A 26,974-nucleotide genomic window follows, 5' to 3' on the forward strand; every position below is an offset into this window, starting at 1 on the left:
TCCTACTTTTTTTTTTTTTTTAAGGTTTTATTTATTTACTTGACAGACAGAGATCACAAGTAGGCAGAGAGGCAGACAGAGAGAGAAGGGGAAGCAGGCTCCCTGCTGAGCAGAGAGCCAATGCAGGGCTCCATCCCAGGACTCTGAGATCATGACCTGAGCCGAAAGCAGAGGCTTTAACCCATTGAGCCACCCAGGTGCCCCGAGGTCCTACCTTTTGATTCAAGTTTGAGACTCCTGCGCAAGCCAGGCCAAGGGCAGGTGAGTTCCTGATCAGAGGCACAGGCTTTGCACAGCACCTCGCGTCCTCTGTGAATCCACGTGCAGAGGAACAGCTTCACTTAATTAGTTTTATGGGACAAATTTTCTATAATGGCTTGTACCAAATAAATGTCCATACACATCTTCATTTGCATTTTCAATTAAGTGTTTGCCCCATTTCACCTATGATAGGTTTTGAATATTGTAATGAACACATTTTCACGATCATATATTTTTTTAAAGTTTGTGCTGAAATTTTGGCCATTAAAACAAATTACGTTTATATTTTGCTTTAATATTTATGGATGTATAGCCACCTAAAAATTTTTAAATGGCTAAAACATAAATATTTCGACTCTCTTCCCTGCCTGATCCTGCTCCAATATGTCCTTTGAAATAAAGGAAAAAAAGATAAAATGAGGCAAATTCGTCTATGGGCCTGGAAACTAGGAAAGGGGACCTTTCACATGCTGGAATTACCATGAACCATATGTAGCATATACGGTGGATGGATTTGGTTAGGATGGACAGGCTAAGGGAGAAGGAATACTGCGTGGATTCCCTCTGATGTCTTGGCACAAGAAGCAAGTATAAATCTGAGCAAATGCTGAATGGGTTAAACTTTTCTATTAAATGGAAAACCTCTTACATTGTGTAGCAGAGTAAAATCTAGCGGCTGCTGCTTTGAGGTGCCTCAAATGTGGTAAAACAGAAATGGATGGGCAAAAGTATTACTCCTACATGTAAGTGGGAAGTCAGAAACATACAGAGGAGGTTATTTCGAAAAACAATTTCATTACCAATAAACTTAGAGCAGACATGAATCTTTATGTGAATAGTTTCCCATCGAAGTGTATCTATGCATTAAAAATATTTGAAATACAAGAGAGATCCCTGGGTGGCTCAGTCATTAAGCACCAGCCTTTAGCTCAGGTCATGAACCCAGGGTCCTGGGATCGAGTCCTGCACTGGGCTTTCTGCTCAGCAGGAAGCCTGCTGCTTCCTCTGCCTGCTGCTCCCCCTGCTTGTGCTGTCTCTCCCTCCCTCTCTCTCTGATAAATAAATAAGTCTTCAAAAATTTTGAAATACAAGAAAAGATTACCAGCTTAGAAACACAAAACCATCATATTATCTTTGCAGCTTAAAAAAATATCAGAAACAAAAAATAAGGCTGTCAAGTGGGGTTTCTTAAAGGCCCAATTGTTTGAAAGTCCAAATTCCATGAAGCTCTTGCTGAGAGTTAAAGTTCATGTACACCATCCCACAGCTACTAAATTTCTGGGGATGAGACCCTGGAAAGTTCTTTTCTTCAGCAAGTTGTCAGATGAGGTTTTGGCCTACTAAAGCAGTGACTCTCAAATTTTAGAGAATAAACAGTAAGTTTGATCTAATGTAGTATATGTACACATACATAAATACATAGAATATTCTATTCAAATACCTATGGGCTTCGGTTTTGATCATGTCGTGGGCTCACAAATGCCTCAGAAGATCCCCAAAAGGCACAATTTATATTGTGTTGATAAATATTTATATAAATTAGTAACAAAAAAGAAACAAGTATCAAAACAGTTGGTGAAAGAAAAAAAGTCTCAGGTAGCTAATGGAGATACCAAAACTACAGTTACAGACTTTTTAGAAATTAGCAGTGAAATACTATCATACAAACTATGGATAAGGACCAGAAGTATTATTCAGAGGAAATCCTTCCTTTGAATGCTTTTATAATTAAACACCAAAGGCTGAAAATCAATTAAACATCAAAACAAAAGATACACTAAGTAAAATTAGGAAAGCTAGAGAGTAATTTATGAAGATTAAAAAAAGAACAAAAATGTAGGTAATACGTGAACTGTGTATCTGATAAACCCGAGTATGCTTTTCTCTAAAATCCAGTGAAATGGGGAGTCCAGTTAAAGGCTAATGAAAAAAAGTAAAGCATTTATTGTGAAGAATAAGGAAATAAGAAATATGGGCATCACTATGAAAAACATAACTAAATTTTACTGAAGAGTATGGAAAAAAACTTCAGTAGGGATATATCTTGAGGGGAATGTGGGTGTTACTGAGACTTAAGATCTCCCCAGGTTACTATACATAAAAGACAGCTCCCCATTTGGAAAAAAATAATATGTAAAAATAGCAAGTAAAATTATGTTTAAAATACATAGGCGCCTGTGTATTTTAGGGGCGCCTGGGTGGCTCAGTGGGTTAAAGCCTCTGCCTTCGGCTCAGGTCATGATCTCAGGGTCCTGGGATTGAGCCCCACATCAGGCTCTCTGCTCCACGGGGAGCCTGCTTCCTCCTCTCTCTCTGCCTCTCTGCCTACTTGTGTTCTCTCTCTCTGTCAAATAAATAAATAAAATCTTTTTAAAAATTATAATTAGAGAAACATGAATATCAGGTACTGAAATATCAGGAAAAAAAATCATCAAGTAATTCCACCCTTTTCTCCCTGCATCCTTTCCTCCAAATAAGGAAATAGCAGGTTCAAATTGTTTAATGAGTAAGTTTTATAAAACCTTAAGGGCCCAGGCATTCTTACATTACTGAAATGGATTAAGGACATAAAAGGAAACAGAAAATTTGTGAATTGATTTTGAGACTAGAAGAATTCTGATATAAAAAAACACAGATTTAAAATAAAGGAAATCATGTACCTTTCATGGAAGACCATGAAAGCACATTTAAGAAATGTAATTGTGTGATTTATATTATTAATATATTGAGGGAGGAAAAAAGCTTGGCAATTTCAATAAAGTGAAAGGGGCACTTGATAAAATTTAACATCCTTTCTTGATGATGAGAAAAGTAGTCTAATAATTAGTGTTTGGTGAATACTGCAGTGATCTATCAAAATCATAACAAATCTCAGACTTACTGTTGAACAATTAGATTCAAATTTAATGAAGTTCTATGTTTACAAATTAAGCTTTTTTGTCAGACCCAGCCAATGTAAAAATATAAGAAATATTTTTATGTTATTAATTACATTAATAATATGTGTTATATATTATTAATAATATGTCATTTTTATTTTAATGAAAATAATATTAGCTATCTGATGTCAGCTACCATCTATACATAAATGTAAAGGAAATTAATAAACAGCATCTTGAAATAAAAAAAAGTTCAGTGAGGTGTAAGCAAGATCAAAATTAGGGGAAAAAAAAAATCAGTGGCCTTACCCAGTAGGAAAACATTCAAAACACTTAAAGCATTAAAGAATCTAACATCAGGAAATAAGAACAACTATAATGCTTAAGACCTATGTGAGGACAGTTCTAGAACTGTACAAAAAGACATGAGAAAAGACGATGGAAAAGAATAAGCAAAGTGATCACTATAAAAGGGATTCTGGGAAAGTCAGTTGCTTACTCATCAGGGAAAAATGCATCAGTGTGGTACGTCGAACACAGTCACGATTTTGCCATGAATTAAAGGTCAAACACTTGGAACCATCTTTCTAAATAAAACTGTTAAAATGATGGGGAAGGCCTATATAAACATGAAAACCAAGAATGAGAAAAGAAAAAAAAATCTGAAGATGGCAACATGGTAACAACAGAAATTGCCATTGTAAATTAAAACACAAGGTCAGAAATACTTGCAATGTAGAAACCAATGGATAATATCACTAACATAGAAGGTTTTTGTGTTTTATTCTGTAAGGAAGAGACAAATCAATCTAACAGAAAAGTTAATTCAAACAGGTGGAAATCCAACTAGCTAATAAACGTATGAATGGCTCCTGCTTGCTCAGTAGTGATCACGGTCCTTAAAAGTGCAGAGGATGGAGCCAGACCACCTGGGTGGCCCCCAGTGTTGTCTCCTAATTGGCTGTGTGATTATTGACAAGTTACTTAACCTCTCTGTCTCTTTCTTCCTTGATGGAATGAAGATAATGATAATGTCTGCCTTAGAGGCTGTGGTAAGGATTTAAATGATTTGAGGACTGTAAAGTGAGGACAGTAGCACACAGTACCAACTTACAGTGTAATTTATCATCTTCATCATCCTTGTGGTAACAACGTAAATGATCAAATTAGTTTAAGCAGTTGGATTAACAAATATGGTAAAGATTTTTCTTTACCAGTGATGACGAACAAAGGACCCGCTCCAATGTTGTTGGAGGGAACGTGACTTGGTACAAGCCTTGTTAGAAGGTGCTTTGATAAAATGGATTAAAATCTAATCTACACATATCTCTGAGCATTTTTATGCTAGGTGTCTGTTTTAGAGAGGCAACTGAGCCTGGGAGAGATATAGTAATCACTCATGGCCACACAGATGCTAAATGCCAGAAATGGGAATTGAATCTAAGTCTGGCTTCCCAGTCCTACTGTGGCCCACAGTTAATAAATATACGAAAGACAATGTTCAGTCTCATTAGTTGGAGGAAAAAAAAAAAAAAAACACATATTAAAACAACCTGAGGCCATTTTCTTCCTATGAAATTGCTATATATTAAATAAAATGCCTGCAGTTGGCAAAGTTGCAAGGAAATGGATAGGCTTATTCATTGAGCCTAGGAGTCGAAATTAATATCACATTTTAGGAGAGCTTACTGGCAATACTTGGCCCAAACCACAAGAATGGGTATATCCTGTGACTCAACCTTTCCACCTCTAGGAATTTATTTTGGGGGATGCATCATGGACACACAGTTAGCTATGTATAAAATGAACACAATGTTTATGATTAAAAATTGAAGGATTGGTTAAGTTAATTATGTAATCTTCATATAAAATAATACAGAATAGAAGAACTATTCTATATTATGTACCAGAATTGGTTATTACATTGGGGAATGTCTCCTCTGTCTTTTTTTTTTTTTTTAATCTAAAAGACAAGTGATTAAAAAGTATATAAATTAATATGACTAAAAGATTTTATTTAGCAAGCAATTTCTGCTTGTCACTGTTCTTTACTGCTTTCTGCTGATTATTTCATGGCAACCTCTAAGATACGTATCATTTTATTATTCACATTTTACAGATTAGGAAACTGACAAACCAGAGGGAGTTACATAACTTGTCCAAAGTTTTTCAGCCCATCTGAGGCAGAATCGGAATTTAAACTCAGTTCATCTGCCTCTGGAGTCCCTAATTTTATCCAGTACACTCTGATCCTGTTTTCACAAGATAAGCAAATACAAATGTACATTAAAAACTAGAGATTCATTTTAACTTGTTTAAAAAAATGTAATATTATAAAAACTGTGTTCTTAAACATTTTTTATAAATTTACACAATTCTTATAATTAATATATATTAGTTTTGTAAAATAGCTTATATTTTAGAAAGAGGAAGTGATAAATGCTGAGAACACAAATGTTTTCTGCCATTTCCAAGGTTCAGAGCTAGGTTTTGGTTGGAATGGATGGCCTCAGCAAGGAGGAGGGGTAGGGTATACGTGGAGAGGGTCTGGGCTAATGAATTCAATACCATCTCCACTGGCTGGTGGTTGACTTTATGTCCAGGCAAATGATAACCTTGTGGGCTTTGTAATTTCCCATGCTGTTTGCAACTCATGCCATTGGAAGCAGGCCTGCTTCCAAGTAGGTATATGAATGTGAATCCCTTCCAAGTAAAGAGTATTTATTTTCCTCTTACCCAGTCACATGTCTGTCCTCTTCACATTTTACTGGAGAGTCATTTTGTATGTGCATCATCTGGGACCAACTGTTGTATCGTGATGTTGTCACGTTCAAGTATTTACCCCTTTGCATGGAAAGAAAAGTATCTGATTAGTGGCATGCTTGTTTATACCCAAATGTCCTCCACTTTTTCACATGAGGGTCAAGCTGGGGCTATCAGTAGGACACTTTAGTTTAGTTTTGCTCCTAAATATGTATCTTCCCCCTCTAAACCATGCATATTGATTCTGATTAATTTTTCTATTGCATCAGTTGGTAATTGGTCATAAGGAAATTTATAGCAAAGCATAATAATTCCTTTTTTTTTTTTTTTAAGATTTTATTTATTTTCCAGAGAGAGAGAGAGAGTACACACAAGCAGGCAGAGAGGCAGAGGCAGCGGGGGAAGCAGACTCCCTGCTGAGCAAGGAGCCCGATGCAGGACTCAATCCCAGGACTCTGGGATCATGACCCGAGCCGAAGACAGCTGCTCAACGAACTGAGCCACCCAGGCATCCCATAATAATAATTCTTTAAAGAGAGCTCGAGATGAGAAAACAGTTTTGTTCCCTGTTCCACATAACCAACTTCTGTTATACGCAGATTTTTAAAAATCCTGTCTTCTAAAAAATGAATGTAGTATCTTTTTGATTAAAAAATTATTTTATTCACTCAACTTTTAAAAAGTTAATCATATTTGTGATGCTAAAGTATATTTAAGAAGATTTAAAATTCCTTTAAGTAGAAAAAGAAATTGAATAATTTAAAGATGATTTCAGGTCAGATTAAAATCTAAACCAGACTGTCTTCTCTGTAACTTGTCTTCTGGCTCCAGAATCCTGAATCATTACTCAGGAACAGACTTCCTGTACTTTTGCATTTGCGGGCTCATTTACCCAGGAATTAACTGTTAGCATGTGCTTTCTAAAAGCTTTCAGATAGATACATTGTTCATGAAAAGAAAGGGACATGCAAATGCCCATTTCCTTGACTGTTGAATTAAATTTCTAATGATATTGGATCTATATTACTGTTCTGCAGAGGTACCTTCCCCAAACAATTGCCTAATATCTGTGCTCTTCTGTGAGTAGGCAGGCATGCAAAAATGTGTGTGATAAGTCAATCTGAAAAATTTTCTTGTAACAGGTTAAAGACATTGTCTATTATTTTATTCAATGACCCTTATCTCGGAGTGAAACTAAATCATCCCAAATGTCAACTCAAGAAGACTCTTCAGATGAACTTAGAGACCTCCCTTTGTCACAGATCGAAAATTGTATCATTCCTTTTTGCTTTGATCAACAGAGACCTAAAAATTAAGTTTCAGTCTTAATTTAAGTGACTATCTCATACCTGAAAGATGAAAGTATATATAGATTCTTTGCTCTAAATTTTCTTTTGGCTGTGTTTTAACTGTCCTGCTACTTAACAGAGGTTTTATAATCATAAATGGCCAGAGGTGATTTTCTGTGTTCTAAGTATACATGATAAACCCAATTCTCTTGACAGGAAAAATATGCTTAGATTTCCTTTCCTGTTCTATAGGTACTCTTACATGTGGTTTGGCAAGTTGAGATGTTACAAAACTTTTTTTCCTGTATTCTTGTGCTGGAAGTTCAGATACATAAAGACTGTGAAAAATGAAAATCTTCTAAAAATAGTCCTTTTGTTTAATAGTTCAGTGTTTAATTATAATACTAACTATTCAAGTACATGGACCTCCTCTTAACTTAAACATATCCCAGTACAAAGTAGGATATTTCCTCTTTCCCATCCTCTTTCTCTTTTCCCAAAGATATTCTTTATAGCAGACAGAGAAGGTGGAGTCAACCGAATGTTCATCAATTGGACAGTTAACAAATAAGTTCCTATTTTGAATATTATATAGTAATTTAAAGAAAAGCCGATCTGTATACTATATACCCAATATCAAATCACTTTGAGAGGGACGCCGGTGGCTCAGTTGGTTAAGCAGCTGCCTTTGGCTCAGGTCATGATCCCAGCGTCCTGGGATTGAGTCCCACATCAGGCTTCTTGCTCGGCAGGGAGCCTGCTTCTCCTTCTGCCTTTGTCTGCCATTCTGTCTGCCTGTGCTCGCTCTCTCTACCTCTCTCTGACAAATAAATAAAATCTTAAAAAAAAAAAATCACTTTGAGAGATACCAAGTGAGGTTGTAAAACACAGTTTCATGCAGGCCAAAAATTCAAATTACTTTTTTCAAGGGCTTATTTATGAATATAAATTCTCAATACAAATTGAGACAGGATACATGTTAAATTCCTTTCTAATTTCTATGCGGGGGAAGGAATTGTGATATTTCTGGAAGTTCATAGGGACTTTTGGTTTTTTTCTTCCTGTAATTTTTCAAACTTTTCACAAATGTGTAAACTTAAAATAGACAAATTTTAAGATAATATTATATGGAAGTACTCAACACGATAGCCTATGTGGTATCTCTAGCTTTAATAACGGATTTAGTGTCCCTGGGTGGATTCTGTGTTTTGCTGACACAATACTAGGACACTGAAAAAGAGGAAAAGATCGTTTACCAAAAAAATCAAAAACAAAAAAAAAATTACTATAAAATTTATTTTTTTCTACTGATACTTCATGTTCAGCTGTTGACCTTTCCTCACCCTGAAGAAATCATGGAAATTTTAAGATAACAGTACAATGACTGTGGGTTGAGGCACAGCTAAACTGGAATGAAGTCAGGTTGGCAAATTGTCATGCTGTTTTTGTATTTATTTCTTTCAACTTTAACACCCACAATTTATTAAGTGAGACTGTGGATAAAAGAGGAAGCTCAGAATCCTGTTTGGACACCGTTTAGGAAGGAAACCAGGTCTTTATGGGGCACCCCCTTCCTCTAAGCCACTGGCCAGGAAAACCATCTTTCTGTTTAAAACCTATTCAATCTGAGAGGTGGGGTGACTTTGGGAAGGAAGGTGACCTCTCCCTTGTAAAGTGGAATGGCTCTGTTTCCCCCATGACTTATTCAACTCATTTCCACCACTGTTTATAAGAACACTTATGCTGAATGCTTGAAGTGACAGCAATAGTCAGTTAAAATATGGCTCAAATTTCATGCCTTCAAATTTCCTATGTTATTTCAAATCTTTAATCATTATAATCCCGAATGGAGCTTTTGATCAGTTCAAGTTTTGCCGATGTCCTTTGGGAGTTAACAAGGGTGCTTCTTATAAGTAACAAAAGTTTAATCAATACATAGAGAGCTGTGAACTCATAAAAGCATGGCTGCTCTCAAATCTGGAAAGAGAACACTTTGAGGGGACCCACATCATTTCCAAAATGGTACAGGAGGTATTTTTCTGGGATGCCTTACGCATGGGGGTCCACGGGCAGATTAGGATGTGGAAGTGATGTGACCTGCTGGCTGAGAGAAGCTATCAGAGGAACTTACTTATTTTGAAAACTTCTCAGTGTTTGGTGCACTGTAAATATCTTTGGATGTTGACCTCACCTTCAGCTACGCTCCTGGGTTCAATTTGCATTGCTCCATGGCTGTGAAACACTGTTTTCTTAAAATTAGTTTCTTTATTCCTTTCTTAAAAACATTTTAATTACCTCTTTATTTTGGGATAATTTTAGGTTTATAGGAAAGTTGCAGGGATAATCTAGAGTTCCTATATACCCCTCACCTTGTTTCCCCCAACCTTAACTCTTCACATTGCCATGGAACATTTGTCAAAACTAAAAAAAGAAAACGGACATTGGGCATTACCGTTAACTAAACTTCAGTCTTTATTTGGATATTACCAGTTTTTCCACTAATGTCTTTTTTTTTCTGTTCTGGAATCCAAGCCAGGCTACCACATCGCACTTAATCATCTTATCTCCTTCTGTCTTCTGAACTGTGACAGCTTCCGACTCTTTCCTTTTTCCCATGACCTTGGCAATCTTGAGAAGTACTGGCCAGGAATTTTGTAGAATATTTATCATGTTTAATAAATGAAAATGTATAACCTCTGGGATTTTTGAAGGAAAGCCCATGTAGACCTACTAAAAATTTGTACCACTGATTTTCCTTTAATAACCCAGTTTTACCCTATTGATTGTTACTTTATCCTCTTACCAGTTTAATAGCATTCTAGAATTTAAAGTTGATGTATGATGGGTTTAATATTTGCTGCTATCTGTTTCATCTGTGTGTGCTTTGTACGGTCTCAGCTTTGCCAGTTTAAGCCCCCTAGAAATTTGGTGTTTTATCTGTTGTTTATGACAGATTCGAGATGGACAACCAAATTGCTACGTGTTGAAGAATAAAGATTTAGAACAAGCTTTTAAAGGAGCTATTTACTTGGAAATGGACCTCATATATAACCCGGTGAGTCTAGCTGGACCAAACATACCTCCCAGCTTCTCTCTACCTAAAGTAAAAGATGACCAGCCTGGTGAGACTCAAATCTCAAATCCATGTAAAATGTTTCAGACATGTTGCCACTAGAGAGAGAGAAGAGGGTTTTGAACTTCGACTCTAGAAGCAGTGCGGGACAATCCAGTTTTTAACTGGCATTAATCCCCTTGAGTCAGTAGAAATGATGGTATTTAATTCCCAGGACATCCAAATATCAAGGAAAAACAAAACAAAACAAAAAAGTAAAAAAAAAAAAAAAAAAAAAAAAGAAAAAGAGAAATTTGTCAGCTTTATTTCCAGTAATCTTGAAGGTCACAGCTGGCAGTCAGACAGAGGTAGGTATTTTCAACCTCCTGACGTGTTATTTCATTGTTACGGTAGATGTCTTGCTGTCCAACACTATCAAGAGAAGTAGTTACTCATTTGAAAACTACAGTTGAAGGAGGAGTTTTTAAAACCTCTCTTCAATCTTCAGTTTACTATAAAATATGTAGATAATCTTTTGCCCATCTTTAGCTATGGGCATAAAATCTGTTTTTTATAGCATGGATTTATTATGTTTAGTTTTGTAACCTGTTCCTTGCATAAATACACTCATAACATCGATAATAATATCTGCTTTCAGTATTGCTTTTTTATTTTAAGTGGACATTTAATTTAAAGATCCAAAACAATCTGAGTATAGAATTTTCCAGACTGTTTTTTCCCCATAAAATCATTACCTCATTATCTTTTTAGGGACTGACCTTTATCAAGGCTTTCTAGAGCGACCCAGATTTCAAGTCTTTGGGTCCATGCTTGGATTTCAATGATTTATAGGATACTTGATTAAAATATGGAATTATAATAATGGGCAAAACCGGCAGAAACCATATTGGGAGTTAACACAGCTGATTCTCCGTGGGCATGTGATTTGATTGTTGGGAGAGGAGATTCCTTCGCGTGCAGAGATGTGGCCTACTTAGCTGTGACCGTGCATATGCCGTGGTATCAGCCGCCGGTTCCAGAAAGGCAAAGGAGAACGCGGGTTAATCCAGTTAGCGGTATAAATGAATGTAGGGTAATGGAGTTTTTATGGTATTTATAAGAATGGCTGCCATTTAGTGGCCACCTACAATGGGCCAGGCTCTGACATTATTGCATTTAATCCTCCCAATAAACCTGGTAAATAGGTATCGTTAATGCCATTTTATGATGAGCCAATGGAATTAAATACGAGAGCTGATTTACTCATAAATGGGTGAGTCAGCATACAGATCCATGTCTTTCTGATTCTGCGGTGATTCCTATGCTACTCTGCATAGGAGTAAATACACTCTGCAGTGTATTTAAGGAATTATTCATAAAATCAACGGCAGGGACATTATTATATTTTTAGCCTCCAATATGGAGATGGTGATGTTACATCCTTACCATTATCATTGAGTGCGCTTTCCCTTCGAGGAAAACCTCTGGGCATCTTGTACTGTCCGTGACCCTGTATTTCCTGTTTTCTTCTGGCCACACTTGTATACGTAGTCTGTGTACACAGGTAAAACCCAAGTTTTAGGGAAGAGAGCATTATTGAGAAGATATGTTAGTGCCATTTCCCAGTTGTCCATCCAGTGGAGTGGAGAGGGACTTGAATTTTATTCTTTGAGCTTTTCCTCAGTACAGTGATTGGGACAAGCCAGAAAATCTCTCTGAGCCTCAGTTTATCCCCCACAAAATGGGTCTCAGACGACTCATCTACTTATTTTTCCATAGAATTGAGAGGAAATGGGATTCTCTGTGGAAAGATGTTCTTAAAAGCAGGAAACTGATTTTCACAGACAAGGTGAAAAAATGGTTCAAAACTTTGACGGGAAGGCAGTTTTATTGCTTTGAAACTGGTTCTAGAGCCTCCTGAACTCAACCAGCGCAGGGGTTTTAAAATACCTCCACTGATTTGCAAAGTGGTTGCAACAGTCTTGGCGTTCCCCTGGATCCAGTCTGACCTACCCCAGTGTGCTGGGGAAATGAGATCCCCAAGAACACATTAAGGGGTGTCCTCCGTCACCTCAGCTCCCTGCCAAAGGCCTGAGGGTCAGAAGATATTGGTTTCCACATTCTTCCCAGACATTAACAAGAAAAAGAGAAGAATGAAGTCCATTTAAATGCTCTCTCTTTTTTTTTTTTTCTAAACAATGATGTCTTTCTAGGTCAAAGCAAGTATTAGGACTTTTACTCCCAAAGAAAAGCGCTTTGTTGAAGATACCCGCAAGCTGTCCAAGAAGGTAGGTGGGTACCCTTTAAAGGGGCCCTGATACACTCAGCACCGGAAGTGCTTCTTTGTCCTCACGTAGCATCTCTCTCCTCCTCCCCCCTCCCCTCCCTTCCTTCTCCTCCTCCCCCCTCCCCCTCCCTTCCTTCTCCTCCTCCCCCCTCCCCCTCCCTTTCTCTCTCTGCCCCGCCGTGTCCCTCTCCTTCCCTTTCTCCCTCCTCCTCTCCCCCACCCCCCAATTCTCTCAGCTTCTCCCCATCTCCACTCCTTCCTCGGCCTCTCCCCGTCTGTCCCAGAACAAGGACCTCAGTCAGCAGGATAAGAAGGGACGGACTGAAAACTAAATGTTGGATGAAGGAGAAGGTGTCAGCCCTCCGTTCATCTCCTGCGTCATTCTGTCAAGGAACATTCCTAGTGCCAGCAGCCGCTGTAGACTGACTCGGCTCACCCTGCTAGCCTCAATCAGTTAAGGCCCTTTCCGCCTCTGTCCTGTCAAGGTCACAGGGAGGTGCTCTGCCCAGGGAGGCCTTAACTGCCTCAGCCCAGGGGATCTTAGGGGTCTCTAGCCTCAAGATCCCTCATGATGCTCCTACCATTTTTGTACTGTCTACACATTTGGAATGTGTTGGCATTTTACCGCATTCTGGGTCAACTCTCTCCCTCTGCTGGTTTCCCTTAATCCCCCTCTCATCAGTTTAACAAAAAGGGATGATCAGGGCCCAGTAGGGGACGTTTTGCATTTTTTTAACATGACCTTTATATTTCTTTTCAGAGTCCCTCCCTGTCTTACTCTGAAGCAGCCCAGGATTTCACTCAGTACCTATTGTCCCTCCTCAGTTGTGTAACAAAGAACAAAGTGTCCCCTTTTTAAAGTGTTTATTACTTCCACCACTTCCTGTGGGGTGAGCAGCTGTGGATGACATAAAGCCATTAAATATAAACGCATCTCCTCACCCTTTTGTTTCCCATGAACTTCTGGGCACACTTGGGAAAGGCCTGGAATGTCTTCTGAAGGGAGCATCCCCATGTTTTGTTTTGGTCTGCCATAACATTGAGTGTAATATTTATTCGGTGTAATCTGAGTAAACATCTTTTATTATTTTTATTATTATTATTATTATTACTACTGCCTTGTGCCCTATTTTCTTGAAAGTTAAAACCTGCAGTTGGAGTCCCTGGGCTGGCTGCTTTGCAAACAAGTTGAAATGAATCTGCCTACAACTGGGAGAAAGGACATTTACTTTGCCAAGCACGACCTCCGCAGGGGGTGGCTTTGGGCTCTGAGAGCTCCAGGGGATTTAGGGCTGAGATCCTCTGGTCTGTTAGGACCTTCCCCACATGTCTTTCACCTCAGCATGTCTCCAGATTTTTACACACTTTGAGCTTATGTTGAATTATGATGCAGGTACTTGAGATCCTTACCCATGGCAGGCACCTTTCAAAGTGTCCACAAGGTGAATACTAAGATCAACCCCATCCTATAGGACCAGAGAGGTTAGGAAACTGGTTGGAGGCTGCACAGCTAAGAGTTGGGAGAGCTGGATTCTCCTCCCAGAATTAGACTTTCCTATAGTCTTTTCCTTCTAGACTCTATGAGCTAGAATACTTGTACATCTAGTTTCTACAAAAATCCATCCATTTCCTTCTAAACTAATAAGCTCTCTCTCTCTCTCTCACATACACACACACACAGACACATACACACACGCATACACCCCAAATGCCTTGCTTCCGTAGCTTTTGCCAGTTCAGTTTTGTCCTGAATATTATTGAAACAGGCTACTCTCCATCAAAAGAGCTACAAAGTGCATTGTATTTTTTTCCTTCTGTGGATGATGGTGTTTTAGAAAGAATTTTAGAAAAAGCATGAGGAATTTTTCCTGTCTATTTTTTTTTTTTTGAATTGGCAGCTATGCAGACTATAACTTAAATGACGGAGCCGCCTGATCTAAAGAGAATATTTAGAGTATTTCAATCTCGTTCCTTATTTTCCATTCTTTTTATTAGATCTTATCAAGGGATATAGACCGTGTGAAAAGAATCACCATGGCAATGTGGAATACAATACAGTTCCTTAAAAGCTGCTTCCAGTGGGAATCCACGGGGAGAAGTGCCGTTGCATTCGTGGTAAGCCTCGATTTTATGTTTAAATTATTTGTGTTTGAGTCTCAAATCCAAACGCAGATGAGTTTTATTTTACACACATGATGCAGGATTCTACACATTGAATGCAGCCGAAGTTCACACCTGTAAGGAAACTTCAAAATATAAATGATATCCGTCTGTGTATCTTTCCGAAATATACTACAGCGTAGGTGACTAGGTAGATGTCTAAGACTGTATGTACAGCAGATTTACCCTTGGAAATCCCTTCAGTTACCCAAAGCTTCCTCAGACACTATCTCTCAGTAAGTTTACAGACCTCAATTCTATATTTTTGTAAAATGTTTTTTTCCACTCAAAAAGTTATCTTTATTCAGGGTGGTTTTTATATTAACTGTGTCCCTGTAGTCCCTCCATTGTTACTATTTCTCTCCCTCTGTCCCAGTGAGTGCCAGTGTTTTGTGAAAAAAGTGATGGTTGAAAAAAAAAAAAGCGATGGTTGAAGACTCACATGATGAAATTGCTTGTTTATAATTTAAGTAAATCTTCACAGACTTTGATATAAAAACATTGATTTCTATCAAACTACTTGAGTCACATGACAAGGTGACCCAACACCACAGAAGGGAGTGACTAATGTAAGTCAGAGCATTCTTCCTTCTCTCTGGTGAACCATCCTTAGGAGTGAAATAAAACCAGAAAATCTTCTTGCAAGAGCTGCAAGCGTTCTCAGAACCACCTAAGTTAACCTCTGAGAGCCCAGGACTCTTTTAACGACTTGAAAGTTGGTGCCATGCCCTCAACTTAGGCCTCCGGGCACCCTCTGCCATTTGTAAAAAGGACTTGTTCTTGAAGAGATTGGTAGTGTCAGACATGGAAAGAGACACCAAATATCTCCCAACTGCTAATCTTGCCCCCCCCACTTTTTTTTAATCATGCTATTAACCTTTGTATTGTGCAAAGATCACAATAAGGCCTAACAGGATGTGTGAGTGGTTCTGAGTCAGGATCTTCGGTAAATCATGAATCTTCTGCCTCTGTTTTTCTTCTTTTTTTTTTTTTTTTTTAAATTGTCCATGCTTTCTCCAACCTCATAGGCACATCTTCATTTAAAAAAAAAAAAAAAAATAAGGACGCTTGGGTGGCTCAGTCATTAAATATCTGCCTTCAGCTTAGGTCATGATCCCAGCGTCCAGGGATCAAGGCCCGCATTGGGCTGCCTGCTCAGCGGGGAGTCTGCTTCTCCCTCTCCCACCCCCCCTGCTTTGTGTTCCTGCTCTCACTGTCTCTCTGTCAAATAAATAAATAAATACAATCTTTAATTTTTTTTTCTTTAAATCAGCCTAAGATATCAGTGCGTTCAAGGTCATTCCCATCTTTATTCCTTATTACACATATCACAAACACACTATATCAGCTCCACAAGAGACTTTTTCTTTGCCGTGGAGAACATTCTGTTTGGTTTCATTAATTTTAGATTTTCGTTGCCTCAAGATGTAGAGGGCCTATGAGGGCTGTGACCTGGACTTTTAATATACTTCTTCTTTGGTCTGAAGCTGCTAAAAACAACTGGCCTTGATAAAAACATAAATAAGAGTGCTGTTAATCCGTATCTGTCTTGGTCTGGCATTTATTCATCTGCTTCCCTTTCTTTCAATGTTCTCCTCAGCTGGGGACTTCGTGTTGGCGTCCTCCTCAGCCTCCCCACCTGCACTTCCCACCTGAATTCTCTTCAAAACTTTCCACAAAATGTTCTCTTGTGATTCTAGGCACAGGAGGAAAGTCAACACCATCGGTGGCTTCTTCCAGTCAGCACTGCAGCCAGCCCCTTTGAGGAGGAAAGGATTTCCTCTTTCTTGAGCTTAATTTCTGGCCCTGCGATTTTTAGAAAAACAGAGCTCCATTGCACGGACTTCTGTAAAGTAATGACAGAAATGATTAATGGGCTGCTGGCCTGATCTGAAGAAAGATTAGAACAAATGAATAGAAATAGGTCATCTACTCAAGGGGACTTCTCAATGGGAAGGGGGCATTGGCAGTGGGTCCACCGCCCAGTCCCGGCACATGTCCGTCCTGGGGGGTCACTACGCCGGGAAACACATTCCTAGGCTAGCAGACTGCAGTGGCTGCTTCATCCTTTCAAATCACTGTGGCCCCAAAATTGAAGATAAAGGCTCTTCCATTATCCATATAAAGGCTCTCCTCTTTGGTTCTCCACAGTATGATGTTGCAAGGATACATGGATTTGGGAGAGTCTCCATTGTCTCTGTGTGTGTGTTTACTGGGGGATGTTTCCCACTGGACGTCACTGAGAAAGTGCAGTCAACCAGGAACGCTACGTGCGTGCACCTTTTCTCTGGAGGTACTAGAATGAGGAGTGCTCCCTTCAAGGTATCCCTTTCCAGTTTTGATTTGAAATCCCGTGTCCGAACGTTTATCTCGTGTCTACTTGGACCAGCCTTGGCAGATCTCAGAGATACTACGGATACAGAGAGAGGTGGTTTCGCCCCTCCCTGAGCAGATGAAGGGTTATGTTACTAGAGACTGCTTTTGCGACTGTTATCATCATGGTCATTCCAAAAGTCTGTTCCTAAAGTAAGAGCATATAAAGAAAAGGTACTTTCAGAATAAAAGAAAGTATGTATATTCGTCTCCCTTATTATATTTTAAGACCATGGGTATCCAAGTCTTCATTTGTGGAGAGAATTTTTTGCTTTTCGACCTCCTGCCTACCTACTTCTGATGTTAGCCTCCTGTAGGGTGTACAGATGGTTAGTTTCATCCTTCAGGGCCACCACTGGCTGTGGTACTGTGTCCCTGACTCTGAGGAACCCCATTAAGGGTTGTCTTTCTGCAAAGTGTTGGGTCCTCAGGTGACCTGGGCCAGAGAAAGGAAGGGCTCCTGTGATGCCAAAGCCCTGCTTCTTTTCCTTGCTGCCCTGTGGAGAGCACTGGGTTTGTCTTCAGGGCTACAGCCTGAGTCTCTCCTATGACCCACCAGGCACAAGGTGCTGTTTCTGGTCCTTATTCATCCGTGCGACCATTGTTCATGCTTCGCCCACTTGTCTTGGCGCTGTAGGAGCCGAAGAATTTTGTGGTGATTTAAAGCAAAGTCTCAGGCCAAGGTTTTACTACGTAATAGGACTGCATTTGAAGGCCTTTCTGTATTCGAAAGAAGGATCCATAGTGCCTGAGGGCTCACAGCACAGGTGGGTAAAGAAGTGTTTCTGGTGGGCCAGTTCTCAGTGGGGCTATGTCTTCCTCCCAAGGTCCTGGAAGTGACTCCAGCAGCACAAGCTAAGGGCAAAACTATAGGATTTTTTTTTTCTTATGTTTTGTCAGATAATATAAAGTAGCCTATTAATGTCATGTCAGTGTTTCTATTTTCAGATGAGACACAACATGAACCTTGTACGATCGTGTTGAGTGTACTGTGGCTGTTCACTTTAAGACGTAAGCAAAGCATACGTTTTCTAAGGATTCCTATGGGTGCGGATAGGATATATTCATATATCTTATGTTGAAAGCAGGGTTAAAGACAAGTGGCCTATAAAGATAGAAGTCCACATGGTGTCTGGCCAGAAGTGGGTGGACAAACATGGGGGGAATTTATCTATTAGACTGTCCAGGCATAAGCCCCTCCACCCTGGGATTAATACCCTCTCCACTTACCCAGGGGACTGTACTCCTTCCCAACACTCGGAGAAGAGTGTTTTTAATTCACTGGCACATGCTATGCGAATGTTGCCTACAACCTTGAGTTCATTGTTGTAAGAAATTAAATTTGGATTTTTTCAGAGGGGTTGAGCCATTCCGAAGCATGTGTCTATAGGCTTGATTTCTGTTTTGTTAGACAACAGGATATCTTGCTCATTTTTGTCTCTTGAGTCTTTCTCTTTCCTCCAGATTTTCTAGATATTTTACTTTGTGGCATTTTCTGAGCTTGACTCATTATAAATTAAATATGTATATATTTTCTTTTTTCTGCTCAGAGTCCCTATTCTCAACTTTTCCAATGGGAAAACAAATTAATAGGAGATGTCACTTTATTGACAGAGGCCAAGGGTAACTAAAAATCATGCTTAGAAGAAGCACATCTGGGTATTTCCCTGTGAATGGATTTGTAATTACACATGGTGTTTCATAGACCTGCACATGGCCATTTTCAGACACAGACTTTCACCTCTAGGGATCTTTAAGAGCTCACGTTTCGGTGCTTACTGTGTGTCTAGTGCTGTCTAAAGCCTCTTGGAAATGTTACCTCATCTAGTCCTCACCAATACCTGCTGATGTAGGTACCAGTTATTGCCTTCTTTGTACAGATGAGAAAAATGAACCCATAGAGGTTAAAGAGAGTGTCAGAGCTCATATGCTATTAAGCCCAGCTGGGATATTAACCCAGACCATCAGGCTTTGGAGTCCATGTGTTTAACCAATGGGCTATACTACCTCTCACTGATGTTCAGAATGCAGTAATTGTGGTCCTTGTACTTAAATAGATGATAATGACTCTAGGGACAAGGACACTGGTCATTTCAGATATGTGTTTAGGTGGAATGAATGGGAGTTAAGCCTTTTCCAAGTTGCTTTGGGGGAGGGGGAATCCCTCATCATGTAGGTGGGAATAATTCTTAGTCATGGTCATTAACATTGGCAAGAGATAGAGCCAGAACTGAAGAGGCATAAGGTGGAGATGTCTGTGCCATATCTGTGGAAGAGCCCAGACCCTGGGAATCACATGCACATGACATCCTTGGAATCTAGCTGGATGGTCTGGAAAATCTCAGTGGCTGGTTCCAGGCTGAGACCCAAATTGAAGACGGAGTTATTTTTACCCACATTTCAGGGGAAGCTCTTAGATGATGGAGAGCATGAAGGCTGAAAACAACTACATGAGGGGGGTCATGGATAGACTATATACTTTTGCCAGATTCCTTTTGAGAATTCCAGGTTATTCGAAATAAGGGATCAGAGTAGAGACAAGGACATTTATCTATCTATCTACCTTAGTGCATTCCTTCAAAATGTCTTAAGGCAACAACTATCATAGAAAGAGATAGATCCGTATTTCTCGTGGTGGGGGGCAATGGGGTACTCTATAGTCTATCCCCATGTTTCAATACAAATATATTATTTAATGATAGGATAAATGGAATTTGTTCTCCAAAGATAATTCTGCATTGTGATGTTTGTACCATAGAACCAGTCATCTATAGAGGGTTTTTGTTTTATTTTTCTGTTGGGTACATGTATTTTACAAATTCCAATACTGTCTTTGAAAAGACCTAAAGTTACATTATGGCAAAAGTAAGGTTTTTTTTTTTTATGTGACAAAAAAGCATTTACTTGACAGACGGCATCATCAGAAGATTATTTTAAATAGCAAAGTTCTCCTAATGCTGTAAAAAAGGATTGCATTTTTTTTTTCTTCAATTTTCTACTAGTCTTTCAGGCACACACCTATTGCTTCAAGAGAGGCAAGTCTGTGGGGCATTGATGGATTCCTTATTTTATTAAATTTTTACTTGGACGTTTGATGTTAAAAAGTAATCTAAATCTACCATATATCAATGGGTATCTTCATAAAGCTATGGTTTTAACATCTGTGACTTTTTTCCTCAATTTTTTGAGTGTCAGAAAATGAAGAATTTCTTCTTCAGAGTCGACAGGGCCTGTAATATGAGACATAATTTAAAGCATCAATCAACCTCTCCTTCTCCAATAAGGTTAAAAATACAGTTCCCCACTTTCTCAGTGAAATTCCATATTTAGCATACATGGGATTCTTCGCTTTGAGAGATCCTGGAATGTTGAGAAAGGTGAAATGACTTCTCATCGAACTTACAAACAACAGCAACAGTAACGGAATGGACACTTCCAACCCACATTCTACAGGCGTGAATAAACACACACACACACACACAGGAGACTAAGAAGCAAAGGTATCTGGGAGATACAAAGTTTCTCCATGAAACATTTTATGGAAACAGTTTAATTAGCCCTTTTATGAGATCTTGAGGATTACTTCTGTCCACAATCCATTGTGTGGTCTAAAGAATATTCAGGTTGAATGTACTTTGCTACAAATGACAGCGATAATGGGAATTTTGTTTTTACATCAGACTTTTAAAATAGTGCTGGTCCATGTCTTCTCGATGCTTTTGATATTTATGTATTAACTGTGTCTAAAAGATTTACTTCTTCTCTAAGTTCTATCATCAATTTATTCACAACTAGATGCACCTGCATTTGATTAAGCATTTGGTGGCCGTGTTTCCATCTCCACCAGAAGTCAGTTGTATGTGCAGAACAGACCTCACTGCCTGTTCAGTAGGTGTTTGCGCAGTTGGAGCTCAAGATTAACAGTATTTCTCTAAAGCTGAAAAAAAAAAATCCAGTTCCAATAACCACTTTGTCTGGAGGAGAAGATATTTTTTGACATTTTAAATGCATCCATATATACTTGTGTGCGAAATGTATAAATATATCGTGTAAAATGCTTAAAATATTTGACAATTTATTGTTTTATTTAACATTTATAAGATGATTTCCCAAGCCTTCCTTTCACAGAGGACTACATAATATACCTTCAAAAATATTTTAAAGGGTGTTTTTCAGCATTTTTTTCTCAGAACAATCCATCATCACACATTGTGATTATAATTTTTTACAACATAATTGCACCTTCTATTGACAACTTCTCAGGCATTAACTAATTATGCCATTTAATAAAATTACAGTAATTGCATTAAAAGATTATCTGTTGAAAATTTAAAAGGACACTCTTAACTACTCTAGCATATTTTCATGTTTATATTTTCAACTTTGTAATTGAATTGCACTCTCAGACAGAATCATAGCTAGGCTAACTGAAATCATTTGGTATTTTGGAGCATCCCAATTTGACTAGTAAGCATGAGATTTTTTTTTTTTTTTAAATTCCTAGAAGAACATACATTGCCGGTCTTCACATGGCCCCATTAGATAACAAGCGAATGGTTAACTCTCACTTTTGTATGACATGTGCCAGCTCTGTATGGGAATGCTTTTGTCTCTACCTACTGCCTCCTCTAAGCTTTCTTGAGGGATACACACACACACACACACACACACACACACACACGTTTTCTGCCTTCTGTGAGTTTTCTGGTTGGGAGCCATCGTCCTTTGCAGATTCTCAGTGAATTCAGTCTAGTTCTCTACTGTCCAGAAATATCCTACTGTTAATTTGAACTTGGTCCTGACTGTAGGGTCTTAAATCTTAGAGAAAGAAGAGATCAGGAGGTCATGTCACTCCTTGACCCAGCTAGTGCCCTCTTTAGGCTTGCCCCATTCATTTGCTCCCTTGCTTTCTACAGCCATTGTCCAGCATCTCAAGCACTATTAGATACTGAGATACAAAGATGAAACTGTCATGCTAAGTCCTCCCCAGTCCCTTATCTGCCTCCCTTCTCCCCCCATCTCCCTTCATTCCTCTTTCCCTTCCTCCTCCTCATCCATCTACCCCTCCTCCCAGCTTCTCCCCGGCCTCCCTCCCCTTTTCTCTTGCCACCTCCCCTCCCTGCCTCCCTGCCACACTCCACTGCCCTCCTCTTAAAGTTGAAACCAAAGCGGTGCCATTTAATGATGGACACACCCCATAAGAAAAATGAAATGTGTCCTTTGGAGATGAACTTTGATAATATGCAAGGGAATATTTTAAAAATAGGAAATGGAGGGGGGCATCTGGGTGTCTCAGTGGGTTAAGCCTCTGCTTTCGGCTCAGGTCATGATCTCAGGGTTCTGGGATCGAGTCCCGCATCGGGCTCTCTGCTTGGCAGGGAGCCTGCTTCCTCCTCTCTCTCTCTCTCTCTGCTTGCCTCTCTGCCTACTTGTGATCTCTCTCTGTCAAATAAATAAAATCTTAAAAAAAAAAAAGGAAATGGGCTACAAGGGTGGGTAGGGATTATTATCTGGTATCACTATTGGTAGGTGTGGTGGTATTCTCCTAATTCAGAGGCTTCATGAGAGCAGGTGCACACGTACGTGCACATAGCTGTTGATTCATCATGGAGGATGTTAGGTAAGGACTTGGGGAAGACCTGTTCCAGGATAGGACAGAAATGCAGATCATTGTATTATACACAATACTCTATGGTGTTCACGCATCAACTCTTTCTAGGGCTCATTCATGGGCATAGAATCACCAAATGCCAAGCACATGGCTCTGTCTTTAAAGCTCTGAACATTCCTCATGTTCGATCTAATAAATTAATTCTTCACATCAAAAATGGAGGAATTTTATTTCTATGACCTAATAATTCAGGTTAATGTGAAAACACTAAGGGCTTATTCAGTGTATTGTAGCCATATGTTGGAAGGATTGTTTTAGGACAGTGTGAGCTACACAATGACAAAGGCCCCATTTTCTACTTCTGCGTATGTCCTTAATGGCTTACGTCTTGTGTACACAGTAGGATTCTGATCAACGCTTCTTGGGAGAGAGTTAGAACCAGTACAAACCATCTATGATCAGACACTGCTTTCTTTTTATTCTAATTCCTCCTCTGACCGTGACAGCCTGGGACCCCATCAGAGGCTAAAATCCAAAGACAGTCTAACAGCTGCATCATAACCTTGTGTAGTATGCATTTTCCTAGCTTTCTCTTGATGTTGCCCATCCAAGGGGGTGGTGCTGATCTAAAGCAAAAGGGCCAAAAGGCAGCCAGCAGTTGGAGAACCAGGGGGGAAGGGGGAAGGAGCTGGCAAATCTCTAACCCAGATCAGCATCCCCCAAAGGAGCGGGATTTTATTTTAAATTCTCATAGACTTGAGTGCTTTTTTCCCCTCTCTCTCCATCTGTTTCTGTATGTGACACCTGGATGAGCAAACATTTTGTATGATGCAAAAATGAAAAAAAAAATCTAGAAATAAAAGAGAAGGAGAGGGAGAAAAATCACCAATGTGTGTGTGGAAAGTTATAACTGGTTCCCCGCTTTGGTTCGGACCTGTTGAAGAGCCATGTTCAGCACTTGTACTTCTGGCTAATTTGATGCTGCTTTTTTTTTTTTTTTTAATTTTATTTTTTTTATTTGTGGTCCAAGCTTTGTCATTTGTTTCTAAGCTGTCATTTTTATTAGTCTCTCTGGCTGATCTTTGGGGCTCCCCATCAGGTGGCGCGTGCTCTCCGTTGTCTGGCTGGGCTTGGCAAGTGGATGGCCCTTTTATTGCCATGTGCGATGCGGGCATGCTTGCCTTAGCCTGTAGCCTGTAATTAGACCCACTACAGGCGACAGTTACAGGAGAGCCTGGTAATCATTCCAGCTGCCCGATCCGATGTTTGTGGAGAGAAACCTTCTTTGTGGTCTGGTGACGGTTTACTATGCTGTATTGTACTTTTTGCCATTTGATTTATGACTTCAGAAGGTGTGTTTTGCTGCCTTTCCTCCTCTCTCAGTGTTGTGTCATTGGCTTTTTAAATAACAGCTAATTTCGGGGTGTGGGGGAGACATTCAGTGGCCTGATATTCCAGCTCTCACTTTGATTGAAAAGATGCAAAGACAGTTAATATCCAATTCAATAGGTCCTCCCCTAAGCCGTGTTTCTGTACAATGTTTGCTGACTTTTAATCTCACTGGGATTTTCTTGTAGTCCAAATTCATATGTACCCTGTGTGTGTGTGTGTGTGTGTGTGTGTACATTCATGTATGTATGTATGTATATGTATATATGTGTATATATATAGCCCAGATCCATATATATATTATATATAAATAATATATACACATTTATATTTATTTCCTGAATTCGTATATGTGTATGTTTCTTTAAAATGACTTTTCTATTTCTGAGCAAAGTTTTAAAAATTTTTGTTTCAAGTTTTTGCCAAAGATACTTCATTTTGTCAAGGAAAAAAAAAAAAAAAAGAAGAAAGAAAGAAATGCCCTTCTCAGCTTACTAGGTGTTGAAAATGAGACCCTCATGGCTACTGTTTTAAGTCTGGAGAAGCACGGAGCTATAGAATGTTAAATCAGAGGCCCTTCACATTCAGTAAAATGATTTTTTCCAAGGCCTCGTGGCTCATTAGAACAGAGGATGCTGCTCAACCCCTATACACTTGTCTATTATGTGATGTTTGTGGTCATGAACCTTACAATTAAGGTTTTAGTTCATGCGTGTGAACTATGTCTGCATGGTAGCTGTGAATTATGTTCTTGAAATAAAAGAACATTTTTTCCTTAAGTCTTATGTTTGAACGATTTTGTATATGTCTGCAGACCTGCTACTCAGAATGGGGCTTGGAGGAGCAAAAGTCTGTATACTTACTTCATATACATCTGGTTGACCCTTCTTTTACAGGTGGTAGGTCTTTCTCTTCTCTTCTTTTCTTTCTTTTTTTTTTTTTTTAGTCTTTATTCACTTGACAGAGAGAAAGCATGCATATGTTGGGTTGGAGGGTGTAGGGTAGAGGGAGAGAGAGAATCCCAAGCAGACTCAGCTCACCAGTACATGGTCTCACAAGGAGCAGATTCCAAGATCATGACCTTAGCCAGTATCAGGAGTCGGTCACTTAACTGACTGAGCCAGCTAGGTGCCCCAGGTGATGGATCTTTCTAATCCAAACTTTATGTTGATAGTGATGAAGACATAAATACGATGATCATGATGGTCTGTGCTTTTGTATTTAAGCTTTGACATCAGCCCTTAAAACCTGTTCTTTATCGGGTTACAGTAACAGTTAGTGAAATACTATCTAACATTTGTCTTTTGCTTAAAGAGCAACAAAACCCTAAGTATGAATTTGCTGATACTTTCTTCTCTGGTAGATTTCTTCTCTGCCGGAAGCCAGGTACATGCAATTATAAACTTTTTTGTAAACTGTTCCTTAGCAGAAACTGCTCTCCTTGGAAATCATTGAAGTCCTTACCATTTTGGTAAGGAAATTACTGTAGGTTAACCTTCCATCAGAATTTTACTTTGCAAAATTGGAGAATGGGATATGCTTTGCTCTTAAAAAATTGGCTGTGGCCACAGTCTCCTACACCTCTTTCAGAAAATTTAAGTTTGCATTTCATTGGTGAGTTTTACATGTTTAATAATATATATATTTTCAAAAGATAAATAATTGATATCCCAGCAATTTAATGCACACACATAGGCGCCCACAGACATTAAGAGAGGAAGAGGAGGAAGAAGAGAAGAAAGAAAAAGAGGGAAAGAAAGAATGGCAAATAGCCTATTGCTTGAGTTTACTTAAAGATTGTCCTGCAGGTGGCGATAGAAACTCATAAATGATTAAAGTCCAAAGCAAATTTCTGTGGATGGCTTCTTGGGGATTTTAATTTCAGCAATTTATTTTTAATTTAATACAATTATCTACGAGCAGAAATCATTATATTAGTTTAAAAAAAACTCAAGTTTTGGCATTGTGTAATCTCGATTGATGATTCACTCAGATATTCTATGGTTTTTTCATCTTTAGGCATAAGGAATGGGATCTGGACTATTGTGAAGTTGGTACAGATTTCACAGGACAACCATTTTTAAACCTGTTTTCCCCCTTTATTTTTAGTTTTCCTAACTAAAATTGTATGCCTGTGCCATTGGTCAGGGTTATAAAGCCCTTTGCTATTGTACTAAATTACTTAGGCATAGTGCTGTGTGTGTGTGTGTGTGTGTGTGTGTGCGTGCACGCGCGCATGAGTGTGTCTGTACACAGATACACCTTCTCATCAGAGTATGACATCCAGTTGGTTTAGGAGGACATTTCCTTCCCTAGCTAACTGTTCGTGGTTAGTTTTAATCTGAGTGGGATCACGAATTCCTTGAAAGCAATTTTACCCGGGGATTAAAAACATAACATAAGTAATTTCTTTTAAAATATTAGAGGATGCATAGTAGATACGGTAACATTTTTTCCAGTTACTTTCATTATTTCATTTTGGACTTTAGGCATTGTTGAAGCAAAGTTCAAGCATTCAGTAGATCTTTATTTGGTAATCCAGTTTCAAAAGTTCTTAAACTGGTTTTTATGAGTATCTATTTCCATCTGCTATTTTTTCTTTTTCTCTTAAGCTTGGGTTTGAAAATGCTCACTCTAAAGCGATTTGCTGAAACATAAAGCTAATATACACCTCTTCTCTTTTCTTGTAGTCTCATTTGCAAAACCTTGGCAGTCCACATTTTCAAGGGGGAACTGCCTTGATTCTAAGAAAATGTAATTATTTTACTTTAAATGCGGTAGGCTTTAGATGCTGAGTGTCATCAACAGGCAGCTGTAATAGTCTTGAGCAAATTATGTGAATTTCGGCCTTTGTCTCTTTTTTGGACATTTCACCAAGTCTTGTGATAAAGTTCAAAACCAATAAGGTCT

At 38.9% G+C, this 26,974-nt stretch overlaps 1 protein-coding gene across 13 annotated transcripts in view; it reads left to right on the plus strand.

Annotated features, from left to right (window-relative positions):
* The window catches only part of MCTP2 (multiple C2 and transmembrane domain containing 2), a 347,996-nt gene that overhangs the window by 255,064 nt on the left and 65,958 nt on the right, over positions 1-26,974 (plus strand). For 12 of the 13 annotated variants that reach the window (XM_032342144.1, XM_032342142.1, XM_032342141.1 and 9 more), the window contains 3 exons: positions 10,146-10,247; positions 12,458-12,532; positions 14,527-14,646. In XM_032342144.1, coding sequence (XP_032198035.1) covers positions 10,146-10,247; positions 12,458-12,532; positions 14,527-14,646 — 297 coding nt within the window. Of the gene's footprint in view, positions 1-10,145; positions 10,248-12,457; positions 12,533-14,526; positions 14,647-18,012; positions 18,076-26,974 lie in introns of all 13 variants that reach the window. The other variant, XM_032342148.1, reaches the window with a different exon arrangement.

Source organism: Mustela erminea, chromosome 5, assembly GCF_009829155.1.
Source record: "Mustela erminea isolate mMusErm1 chromosome 5, mMusErm1.Pri, whole genome shotgun sequence".
Lineage (NCBI taxonomy): Eukaryota > Metazoa > Chordata > Mammalia > Carnivora > Mustelidae > Mustela > Mustela erminea.